Source organism: Scyliorhinus torazame, chromosome 1 (genome assembly GCF_047496885.1).
Source record: "Scyliorhinus torazame isolate Kashiwa2021f chromosome 1, sScyTor2.1, whole genome shotgun sequence".
NCBI lineage: Eukaryota > Metazoa > Chordata > Chondrichthyes > Carcharhiniformes > Scyliorhinidae > Scyliorhinus > Scyliorhinus torazame.
The window spans coordinates 123655422-123680834 of NC_092707.1; the positions used below are offsets into that span (position 1 = coordinate 123655422).

The 25413-nt window shown below is 46.3% G+C and overlaps 1 protein-coding gene across 4 annotated transcripts in view; it reads left to right on the forward strand.

The window, feature by feature from the left end:
• LOC140411683 (polycomb protein SCMH1-like) overlaps positions 1-25413 on the forward strand; it is a 309157-nt gene that overhangs the window by 19467 nt on the left and 264277 nt on the right. For 2 of the 4 annotated variants that reach the window (XM_072500725.1, XM_072500727.1), the window contains exons 3-5: positions 4257-4330; positions 13763-13861; positions 14293-14370. Coding sequence is in view for 2 of the 4 variants with exons in the window: in XM_072500717.1 (XP_072356818.1) it covers positions 4306-4330; positions 14293-14370 (103 nt within the window). In the remaining 2 variants the exon portion in view is untranslated. The remainder of the gene's footprint in view (positions 1-4256; positions 4331-13762; positions 13862-14292; positions 14371-25413) is intronic. The other 2 variants (XM_072500717.1, XM_072500704.1) reach the window with 1 other exon arrangement.

Genomic DNA, 25413 nt, shown 5'->3' on the forward strand with positions numbered 1-25413 from the left:
GGTAATCAATTCAGGTTTAAATTTGAACAGAATCTTGAGAGAATTCCATGGCCTTGATTGAGCAGGGTTTTGGAATTTGTTTTTCAGACCTATTACCTTAACTTCTGGAATGTGGCACCTTTGACGAAGCAGTGCATAAAAACATAGAAAACAGGAGCAAGAGGAGGCCATTCGGACCTGCGGGCCTGCTCAGCCATTCATTATGATCATGGCTCATCATGCAACTCAATAGCCTGAACCCGCCTTCCCCACCACCCCCATATCCTTTGACCCCTTTGCCCAAGTGCTATATCTACCCGCTTCTTCAAAACATACACTGTTTTGGCCTCAACTACCTCCTGTGGTAATGAATTCCACAGGTTCACCACTCTCTGAGTGAAGAAATTTCTCCTCATCTTCGTCCTAAATGGTCTGCTCCATATCTGTGAACCCTGGTTCTGGGCATCCCCACCATCGGGAACTTCCTTCTTGCATCCACCGTGCCTAGTCCTGTTACAATTTTATAGGTTTCTATGAGATCCACACCCATCACTGAAATCACAATCTCAAGTATGGGTTCATGTCCTGGAGTGGAGCCTGAACCCATAACCGTTTAATTCTTAAGGGGTGAGAACCCTAACGCCAAGTGAAGCTGTCAATCTATTAGGGGTGGGTTTAGCACAGTGGGCTAAACAGCTGGCTTGTAATGCAGAACAAGGCCAGCAGTGCGGGGTCAATTCCCGTACTGGCCTCCCCGAACAGGCGCTGGAATGTGGCGACTAGGAGCTTTTCACAGTAACTTCATTGAAGCCTACATGTGACAATAAGCGATTATTATTGATTTGATTTGATTTATTATTGTCACATGTATTAGTAAACAGTGAAAAGTATTGTTTCTTGCATGCTGCACAAACAATAAATACCGTACATAGGGAAGGAAGGAGAGACTGCAGAATACAATGTTACCGTTATAGCAAGGTGTAGAGAAAAGATCCATTTAATACGAGGTAGGTCCATTCAAAAGTAGGGAAGAAGCAGTTCTTGAGTCGGTTGGTATGTGACCTTAAACTTTGGTATCTTTTTCCTGACGGAAGAAGGTGGAAGAGAGTATGTCCGGGGTGCATAGGGTCCTTAATTATACTGGCTGCCTTTCTGAGGCAGTGGGAATTATAGATAGTCAGTGGCTGGGAGGCTGGTTTGCATGATGGACTGGGCTACATTCACAACCTTTTGTAGTTTCCTGCGGTCTTGGGCAGAGCAGGATCCAGACCAAGCTGTGATACAACCAGAAAGAATGCTTTCTATGGTGCATCTGTAGAAGTTGGTGAGGGTCGTAGCTGACGTGCCAAATTTCCTTAGTCTTCTGAGAAAGTAGTAATTGGTGGGCTTTCTTAACTATAGTGTCGGCATGGGGGGACCAGGACAGGCTGTTGAAAAAACTTGAAGTTCTCGACCCTTTCTACTTTGTTCCCATTGATGTAGACAGGGGCATGTTCTCCACTACGCTTTCTGAAGTCAATGACAATCGCCTTCGTTTTGTTGACATTGAAGGAGAGATTATTGGTATTTCCCCAGTTGACCAGATTCTCTATCACATTCCAGTACTCTGTCTCGTCATTGTTTGAGATCCAACCCACTACGGTGGTGTCATCAGCAAATTTGAAAAGTGATTAGAGGGGAATTTGGTCACACAGACATAGATGTATAAGGAGTATAGTAGAGGGCTGAGGACACAGCCTTGTGGGGCACCGGTGTTGAGGATGATCGTGGAGGAGGTGTTGTTGCCTATCTTTACTGATTGTGGCCTGTGGATTAGAAAGTTCAGGATACAGTCGCAGAGGGAGGAGCCGAGGCCAAGGCCACGGAGTTTGAAGATGAGTTTCAGAGAAATGATGGTGTTGAAGGCTGAGCTGTAGTTGATAAATAGGAGTCTGACATAGCTGTCTTTGTTATCTAGGTGTTCCAGGGTAGAGTGCAGGGCCATGGAGATGGCGTCTGCTGTGGACCTGTTGCAGCGGTTTGGCGAACTGTAGTGGATCAAGGCAATCCGTGAGGCTGGAGTTGATTCATGCCATGACTAACCTTTCGAAGCACTTCATGATGATGGATGTCAGAGCCACTGGACGATAGTCATTAAGGCACACTGCTTGACTTTTTTTTGGTACAGGGATGATGGTCGTCTTCCTGAAGCAGATAGGGGCCTCAGATTGTTGTAAAGAGAGGTTGAAGATGTCTGCAAATACCCTCGTCAGCTGATCCGCACAAGACTTGAGTGCTTGTCCGTGTACCCCATCCAGGCCAGTGGCTTTCCATGGGTTGACCTTCGAGAAGGCTGCTCTGACATCTGCAGTGGTGATCTCAGATACAAGATCATCCACGACTTCTGGGGTGGAGGGCTCGCTCTCGCTGACCTCTTGCTCAAAGCGGGCATAGAATGTGTTGAGCTCATCAGGGAGGGGTGCATTGGAGCCGTGAATTTACATGCCTTCATCTTGTAGCCCGTTGTGTCTTGCAGACGTTGTCATAGACAGCGGCGATCCGTGTGGCTAGCCTGGGACTCAAGCTTGGTCCGGTACTGTCTTTTGGCAACTTTGATGGATTTCTTTAGATCATATCTGGCTTTATTGTAGAGGTCAGGGTTGCCTGACTTGAACGCCTCAGACCTAGACTTCAGCAAGCTGTGAATATCCCTGTTCATCCAGGGTTTCCGGTTGGGAAACGCACGGATTTGCTTCTTTGGCACACAGTCTTCTACACACTTACTAATGAAGTCAGTTCGTGTAGTGGCGTACTCGTTCAGGCTGGTGGCAGAGTTTTTAAATACTGACCAGTCCACTGACTCTAAGCAGTCCCATAGGAGCTCATCCGATTCCTCAGACCAACAACGCACAACTTTTTTTGACGGATTATATATATAGAATATAGAGCATTCCCGCTTCAGTTTTTGCTTATAAGCCGGGAGCAGGAGCACCGCTCCTGTGGTCAGATTTGCCAAAGTGTCGGCATTTTGTGTGTATTATTATTATTTATTATTATAGAAGGAGATCTTGAGGGTGTGAAGCTCCCAAGATTTGTGTTCTCCCTGACAACTGAAATTTAAGGTTAGGGTATTACGCTACACAGCCTCTTTCCATTCATAGTTTAAAATATCTCTTGTGGATTCACACAAAAAACTCTTTGTGAAAATGGTTGGTGAATGGGTGGCTGCAATTTAGATGTGGACAAGAACAGAAAACAGACTTTATTATTGTCACAAGTGGGCTTACATTAACACTGCAATGAAGTTACAGTGAAGTAGCACATAGATCACTTATTACACGTGCAATAGGTGAAAGATATTCCATTCAATTCAGTTGATTATCGAATAATGATGCTGGTACAAAGGATTCTTCATTCTAGCAGAGCTGGAGAGGCTAAGCATTTGTCTGTCCTGCCTCTGAGCTGGAAGGTCCTGGGCTCAAATCCCCCTCCAAGGCTTGCTGGCTATGAAACAACCCGACCACTGGTGCAGGCAAGCTGGTGTGTTCGGTGCCTGGTAAAATGGATAAGTGGAGGAAGGGCATCCAACTTTAAAATCACCTGCCAAATCCAAAAATGATGGTTGACATGATGCTAATTAACCAACCCCATGTAATATGGGTAAAGCCAAAAGAGGCTGCAAGAGGCAAATTGCCAGCACTGACCTTTTTGTGGTCCCAGTGTTAATGCCAATTTTTCTGCTTGGGCTGTTTTTCCATTTATTGAGATCATGGCTGATTTGCAACCCAACTCAGTTTGCCCATCTTTGTCCCATATCCCATAAAATCCTGGGCTAACTATAAATCCCAATCGAGAAGTGTTTCAAACTTGCTCTACCCTTTACATGGAGAAATGTCTCCAGAAATTTCTGGCTCCAATTTATTTGACCAATTTCTGCAGTCCTAGACTCCCCAACCAATGAAAATAGAGTTGTTTATCTACCTGCCTGTTTGTCTTCCGTCCTTATCTGTGTCTTCTTTACTTCACGAGCTTGTTGGTGCACAGGATTTGTATTGGGTCCCATTGGCCTCATGCAGTATTTTCCCTGTTGATTTATCTTTTTGGTTCGGCTAAACAGCTGTGATATCCACATTAACCAAGCTTTCTTCTTTCTTGTCATGGTCCAAGGGTGGGTACTTGATTGTCCTGCAGTTTATTTCTTGGCATTTGGCCTTGTAAATGGCATTGATTTGGAGCCCAATTAGTTAGAAATGTTTGCTTTATAATCCTGTATGCTTACCTTTCTTCTTCTTTTGCAGGATCCAGGTCCCACCTGACTTGAGTACATCAACGGTGTGTTACTCTACAATGAGAAAACCGGGTCCTCAAAAAGGTGAGTGCCAAAAATCTGCAAAAACGTAATTGTTGCCAGTTGCACAGAGAAATAGACAGAATTGAAGACTGAGAGATTTGAAATGCCAGCCTGAAGCCTTGGATTGCAAAGTGCCTGACATTGGGAAAAGAATAATGAAGCTGCTGTTAAGGTGCAATGAGTTGAGATGATGGGGTCTGTTCCAAATGGAGGACCGGCCATATGCATGACTGGCTTTTGTTCTTGCTGAGGTTTGCAAATACTACACTGGGAGCAGAATTCACACATTCCCCAGGATGTTTGAAAACTGTGTTGTCAGAAGTCAGATGGTCCGAGAATTGTTCTTTCGGTTGGAGATTGGAAGAAAAATGTATCTGTAAATATATTTTTTTAAATTATCATCAAAGCAACATGGTATTGATCTAAGGGAACAGGAAATAAAAGAAGTGGGAAAGTAGAAAAAGTAAATTTTAAATATGGGAAAAGTTCAAGGAACATAGAGCCAAAGTATTTAAACTTGCTATGCAGGAAACAAATTAAACCATTGCTCATGTGTAAGACCATAAGACATAGGAGCGGAAGTAAGGCCATTCGGCCCATCGAGTCCACTCCGCCATTCAATCATGGCTGATTTCAACTCCATTTACCCGCTGTCTCTCCATAGCCCTTAATTCCTCGAGAAATCAAGAATTTATCAACTTCTGTCTTAAAGACACTCAACGTCCTGGCCTCCACCGCCCTCTGTGGCAATGAATTCCACAGACCCGCCACTCTCTGGCTGAAGAAATTTCTCCTCATCTCTGTTCTAAAGTGACTCCCTTTTATTCTAAGGCTGTGCCCCTGGGTCCTAGTCTCCCCTGCTAATGGAAACAACTTCCCTACATCCACCCTATCTAAGCCATTCATTATCTTGTAAGTTTCTATTAGATCTCCCTTCAACCTCCTAAACTCCAATGAATATAATCCCAGGATTATATTCATGATGTACATGATGAACCAGCAGTTTTCCATATTTACTGATTTATGGACCAGTAACTAAGTACAGTTTGGTTTCTGTAAGCTATTAGACTCCTTCAACTTCTGTTTTTCACAAAAATGTAATCTTGTTAGTTCTGAAATGAGCAATTTTTGTCTTTGTTCTTTGCATGGTGTCATCTTGGCTCCCAAGAGGAGACTAATACACTCTAGTTTGGAGACTACAATGAGCTAATTGAAAAATTATTTTTGAGGGTATTTGCATAGTATGGAAGGCACATTAAGATTACACTTTCACTCAAAATTATTGCATTGTATTTGGTTCCTTAATGTAAGCTTGGTTCAATATTGATATGCTGGCCTCCTAGAGTCTGCAGTATGTAACAAAGGGGGAAAAAGTCTAACGTTCTGAATTAATTAATGAATGTTGCCAACAAACAGGCTCAGTCGTAATTATTTGGTCAATCGAATATTAATTTTTTCAGCCCTATTTTTTTCATGACAAAAGAATATATTTCAGGGAAGTACAACTCAGAATTAGGATAGAACTTCCTTTTCATGCTTTAAGGCCAGAGTAACATTGAGTGGCAAAATGTACAGCAAGCAAACTAATGGAATCCGTCATGGTCTGTGTTTTTGACCCCTAGTTTCAGACGCACCCAACTATCTGCAAGTAAGTGCACAGAGAAAAAGGAGGTGAATTGGCAGAATTGTAGAGCATGGGATCTAGGGAGTTAAAGATGCGACTGCACATAGTTGGATGAAAAGAGAGGAGGGACAAGAAGCCAGAGAAAGAGGAATGAAGAATTTGGCCGAATGTGCATTGTAATGATGAAATTGCGAAGGCCAGTCTATGAAGGGGTCTGGACACAAGGATGAGAATTAAATTATAGGACTGAGAACCAATATGAGTAAGGAGGGACCATGGCTAATTTTGTGAAAAGGATTTGGTGTGAGATTGGATGCAGGCAGCAGAGCTTTGGGTAATTGGAGGTTAGCAGAGAGAGAATCAAAATGGTTGAGTCTGGAGATGATGAAAGAAAAATGAAAAACATGGATCAAGGTTTTACAACAGATGGGCTGAGGAAGGTAATGCTGATAGATGAAGAGTAGGTCATCAGCTTGGAACTGAGCAGTTCTGAATAGTCGGCTTTAGTCCACAATGGTGGCCAGGTGGTAAAATGGAGTAAGTGGCAAATGTTTGAAGTTTGTTATGGGATCCAATAGATTTGCAGCTCAGATGGAGCGGTAGAATTGAGGAGTATCTTGGACACATGGAATGTGATCATATTTCCCAATGATGTAGCAAAGATGCAATGAGGAACAGGAGGGGACCAGGAATTGATCTGTGATTGTGGAGATGGTGGCGCAAGGGTTAGAGGTCCAGCCGTTGCTAAAGACTTGAGATAGGTAAATTTAGAATCCAGCTACCGAGGTTTCCAAAGCTGCACAGTGGAGAATGGGATTGGTGGAGAATCGTGTGGTCAACCATGTCAGAGGCTGCAGAGAGGCAAATGTGGGATAGTGGGATGGACGCAGTCACAAAAGTTGTTGTTTATTATTTTATTACGGGCCATTGTGTTGCTTGTGGAGAGGTGGCAACTTAATTGGAGAGATTTAAACTGGGCACAGGTTTGAGGAAACAGTACATTCACAAACTTGAGAGGAAAGGAAGGGTTTGAGTTGGGTGTTTGTTTGCAATTCCAACGAGGGGTTGAAGGTCAGATCTTTGAGGGAAGTGATGATAATTTTGAAAGGAAGGGGTTGCTGCTGAGGAGAGCGAATTATTTTCGTGTCTGCACGTATAACTGCTGAGCAGGAATGTTGGATGTTCAGCAGTTTGGCGGGAAATGAGTTGGAAGTGGGTCATACAGGAGATGAGCTTGGGAGAGGACGGAGTAAATAATGTCATTGCTATTTGTGGCATCATGCCAAGTCCATTTACCTACAAAACATTGTCGATTTCAGCAATTCATTGACTGTAGACCTTTTGAGATGACTTAAAGGTGTTATATTAAAAAAAGTTTGTGTCCTGACTTATAGTGCAGGCACTGACCCCATGAACAAATGATGTTTGAGCAAGAATAACAATAGAATGGGTTCAACATGTCTAATATTTGCAGATTTTGATGATGGCAGTCATATTGACACTGATTAAGTGTGATTCACATTGAGTGTTCAATCCATTTCTCAAATAAAAATGGAGGAGTTCTGACTCCAAACACCTCCCCCCCCCCCCCCCCCGCACCCTCACGACCCCACATCATGTTGCAGCTGTCAGTTTTAAAAATGCAATCCTTTCGGCAGTGGACCTTCACCTCTGGGGTCTGGGCTACAATGCAGTCCACACTGATAAAAGTCTGTTGGCCATTGACGTTCTGCATGAAATGAGTTGACAATCTCAACTATAGTTCTAACAGGTATGAACCGACATTGCAAAATTGCCTCAAATTTAACAATAGAGGGGAAAGGTGCTTGAGCAGGCATGAAGAGCAGGGGCGTAGTATTGACCATAGCGGAGGAGCTGTTCCTTACGTGGATTGATATTTCCCTTTAAGAGAAAGGATATTGTTGAATGCTTGGTCTGGGATATGAAATGGAAAATGTCCTGGTTCCCAGCATTAATACCCTTACCTTGATAAGTGTAAAAATGCGATTTATGTCCATAACTTTATCCATATTTATTATTCCTGAAGTAAAAATAGAAACTGTTGGAAATACTCAGATCTGGCAGCATCTGTGGGGAGAGAAAAGGAGTTAATGTTTTAAGTCCGAACTTGGTCAGAACTGGAAAATATTAATGATGTAACAAGTTTATTCTTAACTTGTAATTAACAACCAACTCTTCTCCCCTGGACACTCGAGTGGCAGAACAAAGGTTGGATCCCAGATTCAATTTTTACGATCCCAGTTGATGTTATAACTGGATGGAAAGAGTCCAGAATGGAACCCTGGCTCAAAGACCACAAATTTTAATTTTCTTGTGGGAAACGTTGAAAAATAGTGGCCGCTAATTAGTTTTAACAACGAGATTTTTAAAATTAAACATGAAATAAAGGATTATAATAAAATACACCTGTACTTCCCTCCCCCCCCCCCCCCCCCTTAGCTTCAAATTGTTCACAATTGCTTTAACTATCGATTCCCAGACTCTATTAAGATGGCATCAAACCTTGCATTTACCTCAGAAGTTTGCTTTCCCACTTTAATTCTGGTTACTGCAACTGTCTCTTCAACTCAGAACACTTTGTTTACTTTTCCCTTCAGTTCTCCTGTACTTTGGTCTCTGTTCTCTTAACCACAGTCTTCCTTAGACATTTTCTCTGCTCCAGTTCCATGGTTATCTGGACTACATCTGGTTCTTTGGGAAGTTTGCCTCTACAGTTCCCTTGTCCTGTCCGGTGTTTCCTCACCTGGCAGATTTGAGAGATATTCACTCCCTGATATGCTATCTTCAACTGCAATATATCCAGCTAAAACTAAATTTAAAAACACCTTTCTATCTTAAAAGGCCCCTAGTTGTTAAGCTACAATCATGCTTCTGCATTTTAATTACTCTTCATGCCATAAACCCCTCTAAGCACAATAGAGCACAGTTGAAACCAACTCCCATACATACAAATACCTTTGTCCAGCATGAATCTGATTATATGTTTTATCAGGCACAGAAACATTAATTAAACTCACTTAAAACTATACCTGGGGCGGGATTCTCCGACCCCCCGCCGGGTCGGAGAATCGCCGCGGGCTTGCATGAATCCCGCCCCCGCCGGTTGCCGAATTCTCCGGCACCAGATATTCTAAGGGGGCGGGAATCGCGCCGCGCCGGTCGGCGCCCCCCCCCCCCCACCCCACCCCGGCGATTCTCCGGCCCGCGATGGGCCGAAGCCCCGCTGCTGTCATGCGAGTCCCGCCAGCAATAATCAAACCACCTCTCTTACCGGCGGGACTAGGCGGCGCGGGCGGGTTCCGAGGTCCTGGGTGGGGCGCGGGGCGATCTGGCCCCGCGGGGGTGCCCCCACGGTGGCCTGGCCCACGATCGGGGCCCACCGATCCGGGGGCGGGCCTGTGCCGTGGAGGCACTCTTTTCCCTCCGCCTCAGCCTCTGCGATGGCCGACGCGTAAGAGACACCCCACCTCTGCGCATGCGCGGGGATGACGTCAGCAGCCGCTGACGCTCCCGCGCATGCGTGGACTTCCGCCGGCCGCGAAGTCCTTTCGGCCCCAGCTGGCGTGGCTCCAAATGCCTTTCCCGCCGGCTGGCGGCGCGCCACCCACTCCGCCGCAGGCCTAGCCCCTCAAGGTGAGGGCTTGGCCCCTAAAGGTGCGGAGGAATCTGCACCTTTGGGGCGGCCCGACGCCGGATTGGTTCACACCACTCCATCCCACCGGGACCTCCCGCCCGGCCGGGTAGGGGAGAATCCCGGCCCTTATTTCTTACATTTACTAATACAAATTTAAATCACTTAAAACTACCTTTCTTTTCCTAACGCAATATACTTAACCATGTGGCAGAAAAGGCAGTGTAAATGCGAGGTTTTTCTCGGCAGGCTGAAAGATGTGTCATAGAGCTATGTCAGAGTGGCTGTGTTAATATTCATGTTCTTGCTCCAGAACAAGGCACTGTTTCTCACTTTAAATTAAAGTGAGGCGGGCAGGGGAAAGTTAATTGTGTGCATGTGGTGTACATATAAGTAAAGAATGAACTATTAAGAACCTGCTTTTTGGGAAATAAGTCTTCAGTTTTACTACACAATCTCAGTACCAGAACATGAGTTTTAAATGAATGCAAGCCGTTTTCTTTGTACTGGCAATAACCTCCACCAGGATTAAATTAATTGTTCTGAAAGACTTGACAGAACAGTACTTTCCCCTTTTCAATTTTTCAGGCATTGAACTGTTTTAAACCGTGATTTAAGTCATTGTTAATCTAATTTGAACACATTACAAATGGAGTTCAGCTTTTTTTGAGCAGTTTAATACATATTGCTAACAATAATATTCCTGTCAAAGTATTCATGTAATGCCAGCTGGTCATGACACAGTTGGCATTTAATGCAGCAATTTATAATGGTCATTGGAGAATTATCCAAATTAGATGTGCACTTGGCCACTTGTTGGACACCACTCAGGGACTGGAATGTTGATTCTGGTCAACCGGTTTCTAGTTAACTGACGATCAATCCTGTGTGGTAATTTTCTCCAAACTTCAAACATTTCTTATTCCCCAGTAACACTAGGAAGAGGAGTTAATCATTCAGTCTCCTGGGCCTGTCCCTCAGCAATTCATGTACATTGTGGTTTATCTGTGCCTCAACTGTATTTTACCAACTTTCCTTTATGTCTGTTGACATCCTTGTCAAACAAATGTCTTGAAGGCTCCAGCACCCACAGCTATTTGTTTATGGGGAGGTGGGGTGGGGAAAATTCATTCTACAAATGGAACCATTGTCAAGCACCAGGAAACACAACATGATTTTTGGATTTAAATAGTCGTTTGGTAGTACAGGGCTTGAGTATCGCTGATAAAAGAGACATGTTGTCGAAACTTTTCTCTTACACTCATCAGGACAGATTTACAAAATAAACCAACACTAAAGGGATCAACAATTTGTACTGCATGAAAAGAGAGTGCTGATTGTTTGGCAAGTGGACTCTGATTGGTAGACACTTTGTTATGGGGAATGCAGCAGAGAACAGTTGACTGTTAACTGCCAAACTTCTGTTTCAAATTCTTTTTGAAAGAATTTCCAATTAAGGGGCAATTTAAGGTGGCCAATCCACCTACCCTGCACATCTTTGGGTTTTGGGGATGAGACCCATGCAGACATGTGGAGAATGTGCAAAGTCCACATGGACAGAGACCCGGGGCCGGGATTGAATCCAGTCTCGGCACCATGAGGCAACAATGCTCGTCACTGTGCCACTCGCTTTTGTTTCAAGACATTGCCATGCGGAGTGGACCAGGGAATGGCTGTCCCCAAAACTTTTGTCTAGTTGAGAAAGATACATTGCATGGATATGCTCCTTCTGTCTGCAAAGGACAGGGCGAGATGAGTGACTATGGGCACAATTCTCCCATCGGGAGACTAAGTCCCGATGCTGGAGTGAAAACCGGAGTGTTTCACTCCAGTGTCGGAGGCCTCTCCCAGCCCCCTATTCTCCTGCCCCCGGGGAGCTAGGAGCGGCGTCGCGTAAATGACGTCACCCGCGCATGCACGGGTTGGTTGGGGTCAACCCATGCATGCGCAGTTGCCGTCCTCCCCGAGGCCGCCCCGCAAGAAGATGTCGGATGGATCTTGCGGGGCGGCAGAGGAAAGGTGGTACTCCTTCAGAGAGGCCAGCCCGCCGATTGATGGGCACCGATCGTGGGCCAGACCCCTTTTGAGGCCGCCCCCGGTGCAGGAACCCCCCCCCCACCACAGGCCGCCCCCCCCGATGGTTCCCGCGCTGTTCCCACCGGCAGCGACCAGGTGTGGACGGCGTCGGCAGGAAGCCGTCGTGTTGGGCAGGCGGCTCGGCCCATCCGGGCTGGAGAATCGCCGCTCACCCGTTACAAACGGCGAGTGGCGATTCTCCCAGTGGCCAGCCGTGATTCTCGCCGCGCCGGTTTGGGGGGGAGAGAATCGCGTGCGGGTGCCGGGGCGGCGTGGCGGGACTCGTGCAGCGCCCCGGCGATTCTCCCACCCGGCGTTGGGGGGGAGAATTCCGCCCTATATGTAGTCCAGGCATGTACGCATGCTAGAAGCCAATCCGTGTCGACTTGCCTGGTTTGATTCTGAAACAAAAGCTTGGCAGTTAATTGTTCTCTGCTGTCTTCTCCATGGCACGCCTCTACCAATCAGAATCCACTTGCCAACCAATCAGCACTCTCTTCTCATGCTTCTCATGCAGTATAAATCACTATTCCCTTTACTGTTGGCTTATCTTGCATGACTACTGCTGAGTGCAAGATGAAAAGCTTGAGCGTGTTTCCTTTTTTCAACATTACTTAATTTTTGAATTTGTTTAAGATTGAGGTCATTAATCCAATGTTCCTTCCACAGTAAATAGGTAGAAAGCATTTGGCCTCCCAATTTGTGCAGAGCTTTCAGCCAGTGTAGCAGTGGGAGGGTGAGAATCGTCCCATGACAAGACAGAAGTAAAGAACTTCTTTACATCAGCGATTTTCCACATTTCTAAAGGCTGTCTTGTGGTGTAATAATAATATTCATCTTTATTAGTGTCACAAGTAAGCTTACATTAATACTGCAATGAAGTTTCTGTGAAAATCCCCTAGTTGCCACACTCTGGCACCTGTTCGGGTACACTGAGGGAGAATTCAGAATGTCCTTGTACGGTTGTGATTGAAGGGTGAGGTGAGGTTTGCAGTCATGGCATCGTCATCTAGACTTGGATCATGGAGCATAGCTACTTGGGTAAGATACTGGAGTGTTGCCAGTAACAATGAACCAATAATCCAGGAGGTATCAGTGCCGTCAACAGAGAAAGGGAGAAAATAAGCCTCAGCATTTCAGAACGTGTGATTTTCAGTTCAGACACAGCCATTAGTAAAGGTGAAAGAACATCAGGATAATGCATAATGGTCTTTGATAGGTCTGTTCACCTGGGTCCATCTCAATATTCTCGAGAAAATAATAATGGATTTGAGTTAAAGATCTTTTGATGTTGGTATATAGATCTTGCTTGAAGAAGTACATGTGATCCAACATCAGTATACAGCAATATGGATTTACAGTTCATCTTGATTCCTCAGCACACTGCTGCTGTGCCATCACAAGCTGTTCATAAAATCATTAAAGATTGCCTTTTGCAATCTGTTCCTATTCGCAATACTTATTGTTAATTGCAGCCGGCATCTGAAAAGTGTTTATGCTCGGGCAAGTTAATTGGATTCAGCGAGGCAAGTTATCAGTCTTCTGCATGTAAAATCATTTATTTCTCAGTGAAACTGGCCGGTTTTATGGTAGGCTTATGCGTTTGTCTTAACATGCTCCTAACTTTCTCCTTTCTGTTCAATTACTCATAAACCACACCGTCCCTGAGCGGGTGGGATGGTGACACTTATCAGGCAATCTGCTGTATGGGAAGATTTCCAGCTCTCGGGGGGGGGGGGGGGGGGAAACAAATCCTGTAAAACTTGGGAAATTACTAGTCCTGGTTTGAATTGGTCTTGTGCACCTTAAAATGGAATCCCAGTTTGGGCCAGTGCCAACCATTTCCAAGTTTAGTGTGTTTTTTTCCTTCTGGGATCTCGTGGTCTCAACCTGTTTTCCTTCCTTTCATCTTTGTCCTTCAGAAGCCCCTTGAGTACTCTTGAATCAGTTCCCTGAGGAAGACCCTGATTTGAATGCCAGTCAAGTCTGAGATTTGAACCTGAGTCTCCACTTTGAGAGCTCAGTGTCCTAATATAATAGATACCGCCCAACTCTTAAGAGAATCCTTCATTGAAATGTTTTATGCTATTGTTTTCTGCAGTGTTTGATGTCCCATCAAAGTCTGAAATATGAGCACATCTGTCAACAGGAGTATTAACACTCTCCCATCTACTGTTTGAGACATTCTCTTGAATTTAAGGTATAAAGGCAATCATTCTTTTTAATTTGTATATATTACAGACAAACACAGTGGGCTAGCTATGTAGTACAGTGTGACATGAATTAGGAAAGCAGTCAGATATACTGTTTTCTGATTTACTACTTCAATTTTGATGTTTAAGAATTTAAATATGTTCCTGAGGAATAAATTCCATTTATTCTTCAAGACAGTGACCTGATTGCTACCAGAGCAACTGTCCACCCATTACAACTTTCTGGAATGGAATTGAATGCTTATCATTAAATGCATTATTTATTAAAATGTGCACTCCAACCACTTACTGCGTGAGGCCCATCCCCATCAATGAGAAAGATGGATATATGGAAGGTGCCACATTTCTACACAAATTACACCCAAGACCGTTTATCCTGAGAACGGTATGCCAATCTATTTTTTTTTCTTTGTTCTAGTTATAGATTGGAAAGATGGAAGAAGACAAAAGTATGCTCGCAGTGGTCGCCCATCGAATACTCCATCGCCATATCAAGGTAAGTACTTTGGCTTGTGTGAAATATGTTATCTCAAATATGCAAGAAGCTTGTTCTGTTTCTGTTTGGAATGCCATCAGTTGAGTTGACCTGGATAAGGTCCTTTAGTGGCATTTGTTTCTGGAAAGAACAGTACCAATCAAAAGCGTTCTGCTTGGACAAACTGGGCTGGCATCCCACTTTGGACGGTGCTGAATTGCCCTGTAAGCCTTGCATTGAACTTTCTAGCAGCAGAAGACTTTATCAGTTAGGATTTGTTTCCTCTTGTGCGAGTGTTAGAATCAGTTCTAACAATCGTATGTGTGCTTGTTTTCCTGCCCTTGCTGAGTTTCTCATAATTTCAAACAACTTACACACAAGAATTTTCTATTCCATTTAACACTCATGAGTTATTTATTATTCTAATGGAGAAAATAGCTTAAGTGCAATATTAAAGAGGAGCATTGCATAGGGTGACATATTGGTGATGTTGTGGCCTCCATAATTTCCAGCTGATTTTGAACCATTGAAGAGTAAAGACCATTTAAATTGGGGGCTTTTGACATCAGGATATTTATTGGTAGCTCCTATTAATTGAAATATAATTGATGTGCATATAGAGTCATAGAGTTTTACAACACAGAAATAAACCCTTTGGCACATCATGTCCATGCCAGCCACCAAGCACCCATCTACTCTAATCCCATTTTCCAGCACCCTCTTGTTTCAAATTCTCATATAAAAGCTTCTTAAATGCCTCGATCACCCTTTCAGGCAGTGAGTTCCAGATTCCAATCACCGTCTGGGTGAAAAAGCTTTTCCTCGTGCCCCTTACCTAAAATCTATGCCCTCTGGTTATTGACCCCTCTACAAAGGGGAAAAGCTCCTTCCTATCCACCCTATCTATGCCCCTCATAATCTTCTTCACCTCAATCAGATTCTCCCTCGGCCTTCTCTGCTCCAAGGAAAACAACACCAGCCTATTCTGTCTCTCGTGATAGCTGAAACATTCCAGCCCAGGCAACACTCTGGTGAATCTCCTCCGTACTCTTTCTGGTGCAATCACTTCCTTCCTATAGCATGGAGACCAGAACTGCACACAGTATTCCAGTTGTGGCCCAGCCAGCATTTTATATAGCTCCATCATAACCTCCCTATTCTTATGTTCTATACCTCGGCTAATAAAGACAAGTGTCCCATATGCCTTCTTTTTAAAAAAAATATATTTTATTCAAATTTTTTCGGTCAGACAAGAACAGTACAGGATTTTCCCCTTTTTACAACTTTAAAACAATATAAATAATAATGACCGTTTTTTTTTTAAACAAACAAATAAATAATATATTAACTAAACGGCAACTGCCAACAACAAAGTAATAACTCTCCAAGACAATAAAGTCCCACACGCCAGTATAAATAACTAATATACAAACCACTATAGGAAACCCCTGAGGGCCCGCGTGGGCCCTGGGCCCTCCCCCTCCCCCCCCCCCCGTACCCCCCTCCCCCCCGGGTTGCTGCTGCTACCTTCTCCATTTCCCTTATCGTTCTGCGAGGTAGTCAAGGAACGGTTGCCACCGCCTGGTGAACCCTTGAGCCGAACCTCTTAGTGCGTACTTTATCCGCCCCAATTTTATAAACCCTGCCATGTTGTTTATCCAGGCCTCCACGCCCGGGGGTTTAACTTCTTTCCACATAAGTAGAATCCTTCGCCGGGCTACTAAGGACGCAAAGGCCAAAACATCGGCCTCTCTCGCCTCCTGCACTCCCGGCTCATCTGCAACCCCAAATATAGCCAACCCCCAGCCTGGTTCGACCCGGACCCCCACCACCTTTTGCCACACCCACCCAGAACCCATGCAATACCGGACATGACCAAAACATGTGAGTGTGGTTCGCCGGGCTTCCCGTGCATCTCCCGCACCTATCCTCCACTCCAAAAAATCTTCTCAGCCTTGCTCCCGTCATATGCGCCCTGTGTAGAACCTTGAATTGTATCAGGCTGAGCCTGGCACACGAGGACGAAGAGTTTACCCTACTTAGGGCATCTGCCCACAGCCCCTCCTCAATCTCTTCCCCCAGATCCTCCTCCCATTTTCCCTTCAGCTCCTCTACCATCGTCTCCCCCTCATCTCTCATTTCCCTATATGTATCTGACACCCTACCGTCACCCGTCCATGCCCCCAAAATCACTCTGTCCTGGATCTCTTGCGCCGGGAACTGCGGAAATTCCCTCACCTGTTGCCTCACAAATGCCCTCACTTGCATATAGCGAAATGCATTCCCAGGTGGCAACCCATATTTTTCTGTCAGTGCTCCCAGACTCGCGAACGTCCCGTCTAAAAACAAGTCCTACAATTTCGCAATTCCTGCTCGCTGCCAAGATTTAAATCCCCCATCTATCCTTCCCGGGACGAACCTATGGTAGTTCCTTATCGGGGACCACACTGAGGAACCCGTCACTCCCTTATGTCGTCTCCACTGCCCCCAAATTTTCAGTGTTGCCACCACCACTGGACTTGTGGTGTACTTTTTCGGGGAGAACGGTAAAGGCGCCGTCGCTAATGCTTTTAGGCAGGTTCCCCTACAGGACGCTATCTCTAGTCTTTTCCACGCTGCTCCCTCCCCTTCCCCCATCCACTTGCATACCATTGATATATTGGCGGCCCAATAATAGTCACTTAAGCTCGGCAGTGCCAGTCCCCCCCTATCCCTGCTACGCTGCAGAAACCCCCTCTTCACTCTTGGGGTCTTCCCAGCCCACACAAAGTTCATAACGCTCTTATCCACTTTTTTGAAAAAAGATTTGGTAATCATCACAGGGAGGCACTGGTTTTAGCCATCAAAAATTGCCGTTGGGGCTCCTAATAAGAGCCCAAAAGTCAGCTGGTCATCGACGCACCCGGAAGTCCCCATATGCCTTCTTAACCACCTTATCTATATGTCCTGCTAACTTCGGGAATCTATGGACATGCACACCAAGGTCCCTCTGATTCTCTGTACTTCCTTGGGTCGTACCATTCATTGTATATTCCCTTACCTAGTTAGTCCTCCGCAAATGCATCACCTCACATTTTTTCGGGGTTAAGTTCCATTTGCCCGTTCTACCCATCTAACCAGCCCGTCTATATTGTCCTGTAATCTAAGACTTTCATGCTCACTATCTACCACACTAGCAATTTTTGTGTAATCTGCAAATTTACTGATCATACCTCCTGCATTCACATCCAGATCGTGAAAACAGCAAGGGACCCAGCACAAATCGCTGTGGAACTCCACTGGACACAGGGTCCCAGTCACAAAAACAACCTTCGTCAATCAGCCTCAGCCTCATGCCACAAAGCCAATTTTGGACCCAATTTGCCAAATTGCCCTGGTGCCCATGGGCTCTCACCTTCTCGATCAGTCTCCCATGCGAGATCATGTCAAAAGCCTTACTGAAGTCCAACTGCACTACCCTCATCTACACACTTAGTCACCTCCCTGAAACATTCAATCAACATTAGCACAGGGCTAAATCGCTGGCTTTGAAAGCAGACCAAGGCAGGCCAGCAGCATGGTTCAATTCCCGTAACAGCCTCCCCGAACAGGCGCCGGAATGTGGCGACTAGGGGCTTTTCACAGTAACTTCATTGAACCCTACTTGTGACAATAAGCAATTTTCATTTCATTTCATTTCATTTATCTCCATTTGACAAAGTCAAGCTGACTATCCTTGATTAATCCTTGCCTCCCCAAGTGGAGATTAATTCTGTCCCTCTGAATTTTTTCCAATAGTTTCCCTAACACTGAAGTTAGACTCAGTGGCTTGTAATTTCTTGGTTTACCCCTACCACCCTTCTTGAATAATGGTACCACATTAGCTGTGCTCCATCCAGCTGGCATCTCTCATGGGACCAGAGAGGATTTGAAAATTGTCAGAGCCTCTGCAATCTCTCCTTCTTGCCTCCCACAGCAGCCTGGGATACACCTCATCCAGGCCTGGGAATTTATCCAGTTTTAAGCCTGCTAAAACCATTAATGTCTCTCCCTCTCAATGCTATTTTCTCAAGTACTTCACAGTTCCGTCCCTGATTTCTATATCTACATCATCCTTCTGCATAGTGAACACAGATGTAAAGTGCTAATTTAAAACCTCACCTACGTCATCCGGCTCCACATGCAAATTGCCACGTTGGCCCTTAATGTACCTTACTCTTTCCCTGGTCATCCACGTGCCGTTAACATACCTATACTTAAAGGATTTTCCTTTATTTTACCCATCAGTGTTTTTTCATGCCCCCTCTTTGCTGCCTTAATTTACTTTTTAAGTAACCCCCAGCACTTTCTACACTCCTCCAGGGCTTCTGCTGTTTTGAGCCCTCGGTATTTACCATAAACTTCCCTTTTTTTTTGTTATCCAACCCTGGATATCTCTTTACATCCACGTTTCTCTGGACTTGTTGCTCCCACCCTTCACCTTTACGGGAACATGTTGGTCCTGCACTCTCTGTATTTCCTTTTTCAATGAACCCCACTGTTCTAATGTAGATTTTTGTACAAGTAGCTGCTCCCAGTTGACTTTGGCCAGGTCCTGACTTATCCAATTAAAATTGCTCTCCCCCCACACAAACACACATCACCACCATCAATTCAGAACCTTTATTTCCAGTCCATCTTTGACTTTTTCCATGATTACCTTAAAATCTATTGAGTTATGGTCACTGTCATTAAAATGCTCCCCCACTGAAACTTCTACCACTTGTCCGGCACCACTCCCCCTCTTGTCAGACTTTATACAGATTAGCATAAAAAGCTCTCCTGGGTGCGTTTTAAGAATTCCGCCCCCTCTAAGCTTTTCACACTTTGACTATCCCAGTTAATATTTGGGAGGTTGAAATCCCCTGCTATTATTAACCTATTATTTTTACATTTCTCTGAGATTTGCCAAGATATCTGTCCTTCTATCTATTACTGACTGTTTGGGGGTCTATAGTACACTTCCAGCAAATGATTGCCCCCTTTTTGTTTCTAAGTTCTATCCACATGGCCAAAGTTGAGGAACCTTCTTGGATATCATCCCTTCTTACTGCCGAAATGGACTCCTCAACATAAGAGCACAAGAACTCAAAGCAGGAGTGGGCCATCTGGCCCCTCAGACCTGCTCCGCCTTTCAGTAAGATCATGGCTGATCATTTTGTGGACTCAGCTCCACTTACCCACCTGCTCACCATAACCCTTAATTCCTTTACTGTTGAAAAATCTAACTATCTTTGCCTTAAAATCATTCAACGAGGTAGCCTCAACTGCTTCACTGGCAGAGAGTTCCACAGATTCACAGCCCTTTGGGTGAAGAAGATCCTCCTCAACTCAATCCTAAATCTGCTCCCCTTATTTTGAGGCTATGCCCCCATTCCAGTTTCACCCGCCAATGGAAACAACCTCCCTGCATCTATCTGATGTATTCCCTTCATAATTTTATAAGTTTCTATAAGATTCCCCCTCATTCTTCTAAATTCCAGTGAGTGTAGTCCCAGTCTACTCAATCTTCCCTCATAAGCCAGTCCTCTCAGCTCTGGAATCAACCTAGCGAATCTGCTCTGCACCCCTTTCTGTGCCAGTACATCCTTTCTCAAGTAAGGATGATTAATATTGCGACATCACCTTCCGTCTGAAGATTCTATACCCCAGAATTTTGAACTGCCAGTCCTGCCTCTCCCTCAATGATGTCTCTGTGATAGCAATAATATTATATTACCATGTGTTTTTAAAAAAAATAACATTTTATTAAGGTACTTGAACATTTTTATAACAGTAACAAAAACAATGACATCAACATGGTAAAATAAACGTTTCCCCCCCCAGCCCAATCTTCACACACCTCAACCATACAACAAAATCCGCCCCCCCCCACCCCCCTTGGAATACTGCATCTGCTGACATTTTTAATTTTCCCCGAGAAAGTCGACGAACGGCTGCCACCTCCAGGAGAACCCTAACATTGACCCCCTTAAGGCGAAGTTTATTTTCTCGAGGCTGAGAAACGCAGCCATGTCACTAACCCAGGTCTCTACACTCGGGGGCTTCAAGTCCCTCCACATTAACAAGATCTGACTCCGGGCTACCAGGGAGGCAAAGGCCAGGACGTCGGCCTCTTTCGTCCCCTGAACTCCCGGATCTTCCGATACTCCAAAGATCGCTACCTCCGGACTCGGCACCACCTGTGTTTTTAGCACCGTGGACATTGCCTTAGCAAAATCCTGCCAAAACCCTCTAAGCTTCGGGCATGCCGAAAACATATGGACATGATTTGCTGGGCTTCCCGTGCATCTCGTACACCTATCATCTACTCTGAAAACCTGCTCATCCTAGCCGCTGTCATGTGTGCCCGGTGGACTACCTTAAATTGTATCAGGCTGAGCCCGGCACATGATGAGCAGGCATTAACCCTGCTTCGGGCATCCGCCCATAGACCCGCCTCTATCTCTCGTCCTAGCTCGTCCTCCACCTCTGAAAGCTCCTGGTAAATATCCGATACCTTCCCCTCTCCCACCCAGGTACTGGAAACTACTCTATTCTGTATCCCCCGTGACGGCAGCAGCGGAAAGGCCGGCACCTGTTTTCTCAGGAAGTCGCGCACCTGCAAATACCTAAAACCATTCCCTGCTGGCAATTTAAATTTATCCTCGAAAGCTTTCAAGCTGGGAAAGCTCCCATCTATAAATAGATCCCCCATCCTTCTAATTCCCGCCCTCTGCCAACTCCAGAACCCGCCATCTAGCCTACCTGGTACAAACCTGTGGTTATTATAAATCGAGGTCCAAATCGATGCTCCCTCCGCTCTCTTATATCTCCTCCACTGCCCCCAGATCCACAGAGCCGCCACTACCACCGGACTTGTGGAGTATCGGGCCAGCGAGAACGGCAGAGGTGTCATTACCAATGCTCCCAGACTGGTGTCTTTACATGACGCCGCCTCCATCCGCTCCCATGCCGACCCCTCCCACACTACCCACTTCCTGATTATAGCTATATTAGCCGCCCAGTAGTAATGCAGAGGTTCGGCAGCGCCAATCCACCCTCCCACCGACTGCGCTCCAGCAACACTTTCTTCACTCGCGGGGTTTTACTCGCCCACACAAAGCCCAAAATAATCTTATTCACCCGCTTGAAAAAGGCCTTGGGGATGAAGATGGGGAGGCGCTGAAAGATAAACAGCGCCTCCCACAGGTAATTCCAATCCACCCGATCAAAAGCCTTCTCCGCATCCATCGCTGCCACCAGCTCCGCCACCTCTCCTTCTGAGGGCATCATAATAACATTTAGAAGCCTTCGAACATTGGCCTTGAGTTGCCTGCCCTGAACAAATCCCGTCTGGTCTTCCCCTATCGCCCCCGGGACACAATCTTCTATCCTTGTGGCCAGTATCTTAGCCAGCAGTTTGGCATCCACATTCAGTAGAGAAATGGGCCTGTATGACCCGCATTGCTCCAGATCCTTCTCCCGTTTCAAGATCAATGAAATCGAGGCCTGCGACATTGTTGGGGGGAGGACTCCCTTCTCTCTTGCTTCGTTAAATGTCCTCACCAGCAGTGGGCTCAATATCTCTGAAAATGTCTTATAGAATTCCACCAGATAGCCGTCAGGCCCCGGGGCCTTGCCCGACTGCATGCCCTCCAGCCCCTTGATTATTTCCTCGATCTCAATTGGGGTTCCCAGCCCCTCCACCAGGTCCTCCTCGACCCTCGGAGACCTCAACTGGTGCAGAAATTGCCTCATCCCCTCCACCACAGCCGGGGGTTCCAAATCATATAATTTACTATAAAAGTCCTTAAACACCTCATTCACCCTCGCTGGGTCCAGGACAGTATTACCGTCTCTACTTTTTACTTTACCTATTTCCCTGGCCGCCTCTCTTTTCCTGATCTGGTGCGCCAACATTCTGCTTGCCTTTTCCCGTACTCATAGATCGCCCCCCTTGCCTTCCTCAACTGTTCCACTGCTTTCCCTGTGGTCAACAGCCCAAACTCCGCTTGTAACCTCCGCCGCTCCCTCAGTAGCCCCGCGTCTGTGGCCTCCAAGTATCTCCTGTCCACCTGGAATATCTCCTCTACTAATCTATCCCTCTCAGCCCGTTCCACCTTTTCTCTGTGGGCCCGTATCGAGATTAATTCCCCTCTGACTACTGCCTTCAAAGCTTCCCAGACCGTCTGCAGAGACCTCCCCCTATCATTTGTTTCCAGGTAGTTCTGGATGGACTTGTTAACCCGTTCACAGACCGCCTCGTCCGCTAGCAACCCCACATCCAGTCTCCACAGTGGGCGTTGCCCTCTCTCCACACTAACCCGTAGATCCACCCAGTGCGGGGCATGATCCGACACTGCAATTGCCGAGTACTCAGTATCCACCACCTTCGGTATTAGCGCCCTGCTCAGAACAAAAAACTCAATACGAGAGTGTGCCTTGTGGACATGTGAAAAAAAGGAAAACTCCTTCGTCATCGGCCATGGGTCTACTCCCCCCATCTGTTCCATAAAACCCTTCAATTCCTTTGCCGCAGTCGGCCTCCTCCTTGTCATGGATTTTGACTGGTCCAATTCCGGATCAATGACTGTGTTGAAGTCCCCTCCCATGGTCAAGTTATGTGACTCTACGCCTGGGATCTTACCTAACACCCGCCTCAGAAATTCCACGTCATCCCAATTCGGAGCATATATGTTCACAAGTACCACCCGCACCCCCTCCAGCTTCCCACTCACCATTATGTACCTTGTCTGACACGATTCTCCCTGCCTCGAATGCCACTTGTTTGCTGATCAAGATCGCTACCCCCCTGGTCTTTGAGTCCAGTCCTGAGTGGAACACTTGGCTAACCCACCCCTTCCTCAATCTCGTCTGGTCTGTAACCTTTAGCTGTGTCTCTTGTAGCACTTCCACGTCCGCCTTCAGTTCCCTCAAATGCGCGAACATGCGAGCCCTCTTAACCGGCCCATTCAGTTCTCTCACATTCCATGTGATCAGCCTGGATAGGGGGCTTCCAACCCCCGCCGACTAGCCATCACCCTTTTTAGGCCAGCCTCGAGCTCGCTTCCTCGAGTCCCCACTCGGGCTGTCGCCATTCCCGACCTCCCATTTGTCCCCTCGTAACAGTTCCTCCCCTGTCAGCAAAGCAGCTCCCCCCCAAAAAAAAAAACCAATCCCCCAAGTCAAGCTCCAGCTTAATGCCTACCCACCTTCACTGCGCTTCCGAGAGTCAGCTGACCCATGCTGACTCGATAGCTCCCGCCCCTGGCACCAAGCAGTCTGTCTCCCTAGTGTACTCTCCTCTCTTCCCCCCCCCCCGACATGAATAAACATTTTAAAAGCATCACATTCCCCAGGGAACAAACAACAGAATAAAAAAACAGTGAAGAAACAATCACTTTAGAAAAAGTCACCCAAAAAACAGAACTAAATTCAAAGCCCATTCCCCCCTCTAACAAGGTCCCTGCAAGACAGATCAACCTTCAACCATCCACACAGCCCATTATTTCACATAGAGCTACTTAAATTTTACAATCCAGCACCACAAATTGCTGCCACAGAACTTCTCCAAGGCTTAAGTGTCTTTTAATTAGCCTCCACCTTCCTTTCTTTAGTAAAGGTCCATACTTCGTCTGGCGTTTCAAAGTAGAAGTCCTGTTCCTCATGTGTGACCCACAGGCGGGCTGGGTACAGCATCCCGAACTTCACCTCCTTAAAGAGGGTCGTTTTTGCCCAATTGAACCCAGCTCGCCTCTTGGCCAAATCCGCTCCCAGGTCCTGATGAATGCGCAACTCACAGTTCTCCCACTTGTTGCTCCGTTCTTTCTTGGCCCACTGCAAAATGTGTTCCTTGTCCATGAAACGGTGAAAATGTACCACCATGGCCCACGGCGGTTCGTTCGCTCTGGGCTTCCTCATGAGGGCTCTCTGCGTTCTGTCCAATTCCAGGGGCCGAGGGAAAGCCCCAGCCCCCATCAACTTCTCCAACATGTCCGTCATATAGGCCCTCGCTTCCGGTCCCTCACTGCCTTCAGGGAGGCCAACAATTCTGAGATTCTGCCTCCTGGACCTATTCTCCAGGTCCTCCAGCTTCTCCTGCATTCTTTTCTGGCGGTCGTTCATCATCCCCACCTTGCTTTCCAGCACGGTTATATACTCCTCGTGCTCGGACAACTTTTGTTCGACCTCCTGGATTGCTCTCCCATGGGTTTCCTGATTCTGAACCACTTGATCAATCGAAGCCTTAATCGGGTCCAGCGTGTCCTTCTTCAGCTTGGCGAAGCAATCCTCGAAAACTTCACCAGCTGCTCCATCGACCACTGTGCCGTCTCCCCGTGGCCCTTGCCCTCTGCCATGCTGTCCCATGTTACCAGCTCTGCTTGCGTCTCCCTTACAGGACTTTGTCGTCTCACACGGCCACTTCTGGTCCAATTCTCCATCCACCAGAGGGGGATTTCTCCTTCCTGTCTCACTCTTCACTGCTTTATCCCAGAAAATTTAAAAAAAAAAAGCAGGTGAAAAAGGTCCAAAAGTCCGTTACAGGCGGGAGCTATCAAATGTGCGACCTACCCCTCCATGGCCGCCACCAGAAGTCATATTACCATGTGTTAATCAACATCCTCAACTCATCTGCCTCACTCACAAGACTGCCTGCATTAAAATAAATGCCATCCAGACTTGACATACTACTCCCTTGTACCTTAACCTGTCCGTAATCTCTCTGCCTTCCAGACTGACTTGGTTTTTCTTCTATGTATGGCTGTGCATCACTCCCTACTTTATCTCCACTCCATGTCACACACCCTGCTAAATAACAGCACTAGAAAACTTCCCCACAAGATGTCAGTCCCGCTTTGGCCCAGGTGCAACCTGTCCAACTTGGACAGGTCACACGTTCCCCAGAAACAGACCCAGTGATCCAGGATAGCTCAGTCTCTCTCTCCCGCTCAGTCTCCATCTCTCGCTCGGTGTCCCGTCTCCCCCGCTGGATCTCCCGTCTCCCCCGCTGGATCTCCCGTCTCCCCCGCTGGATCTCCCGTCTCCCCCGCTGGACCTCCCGTC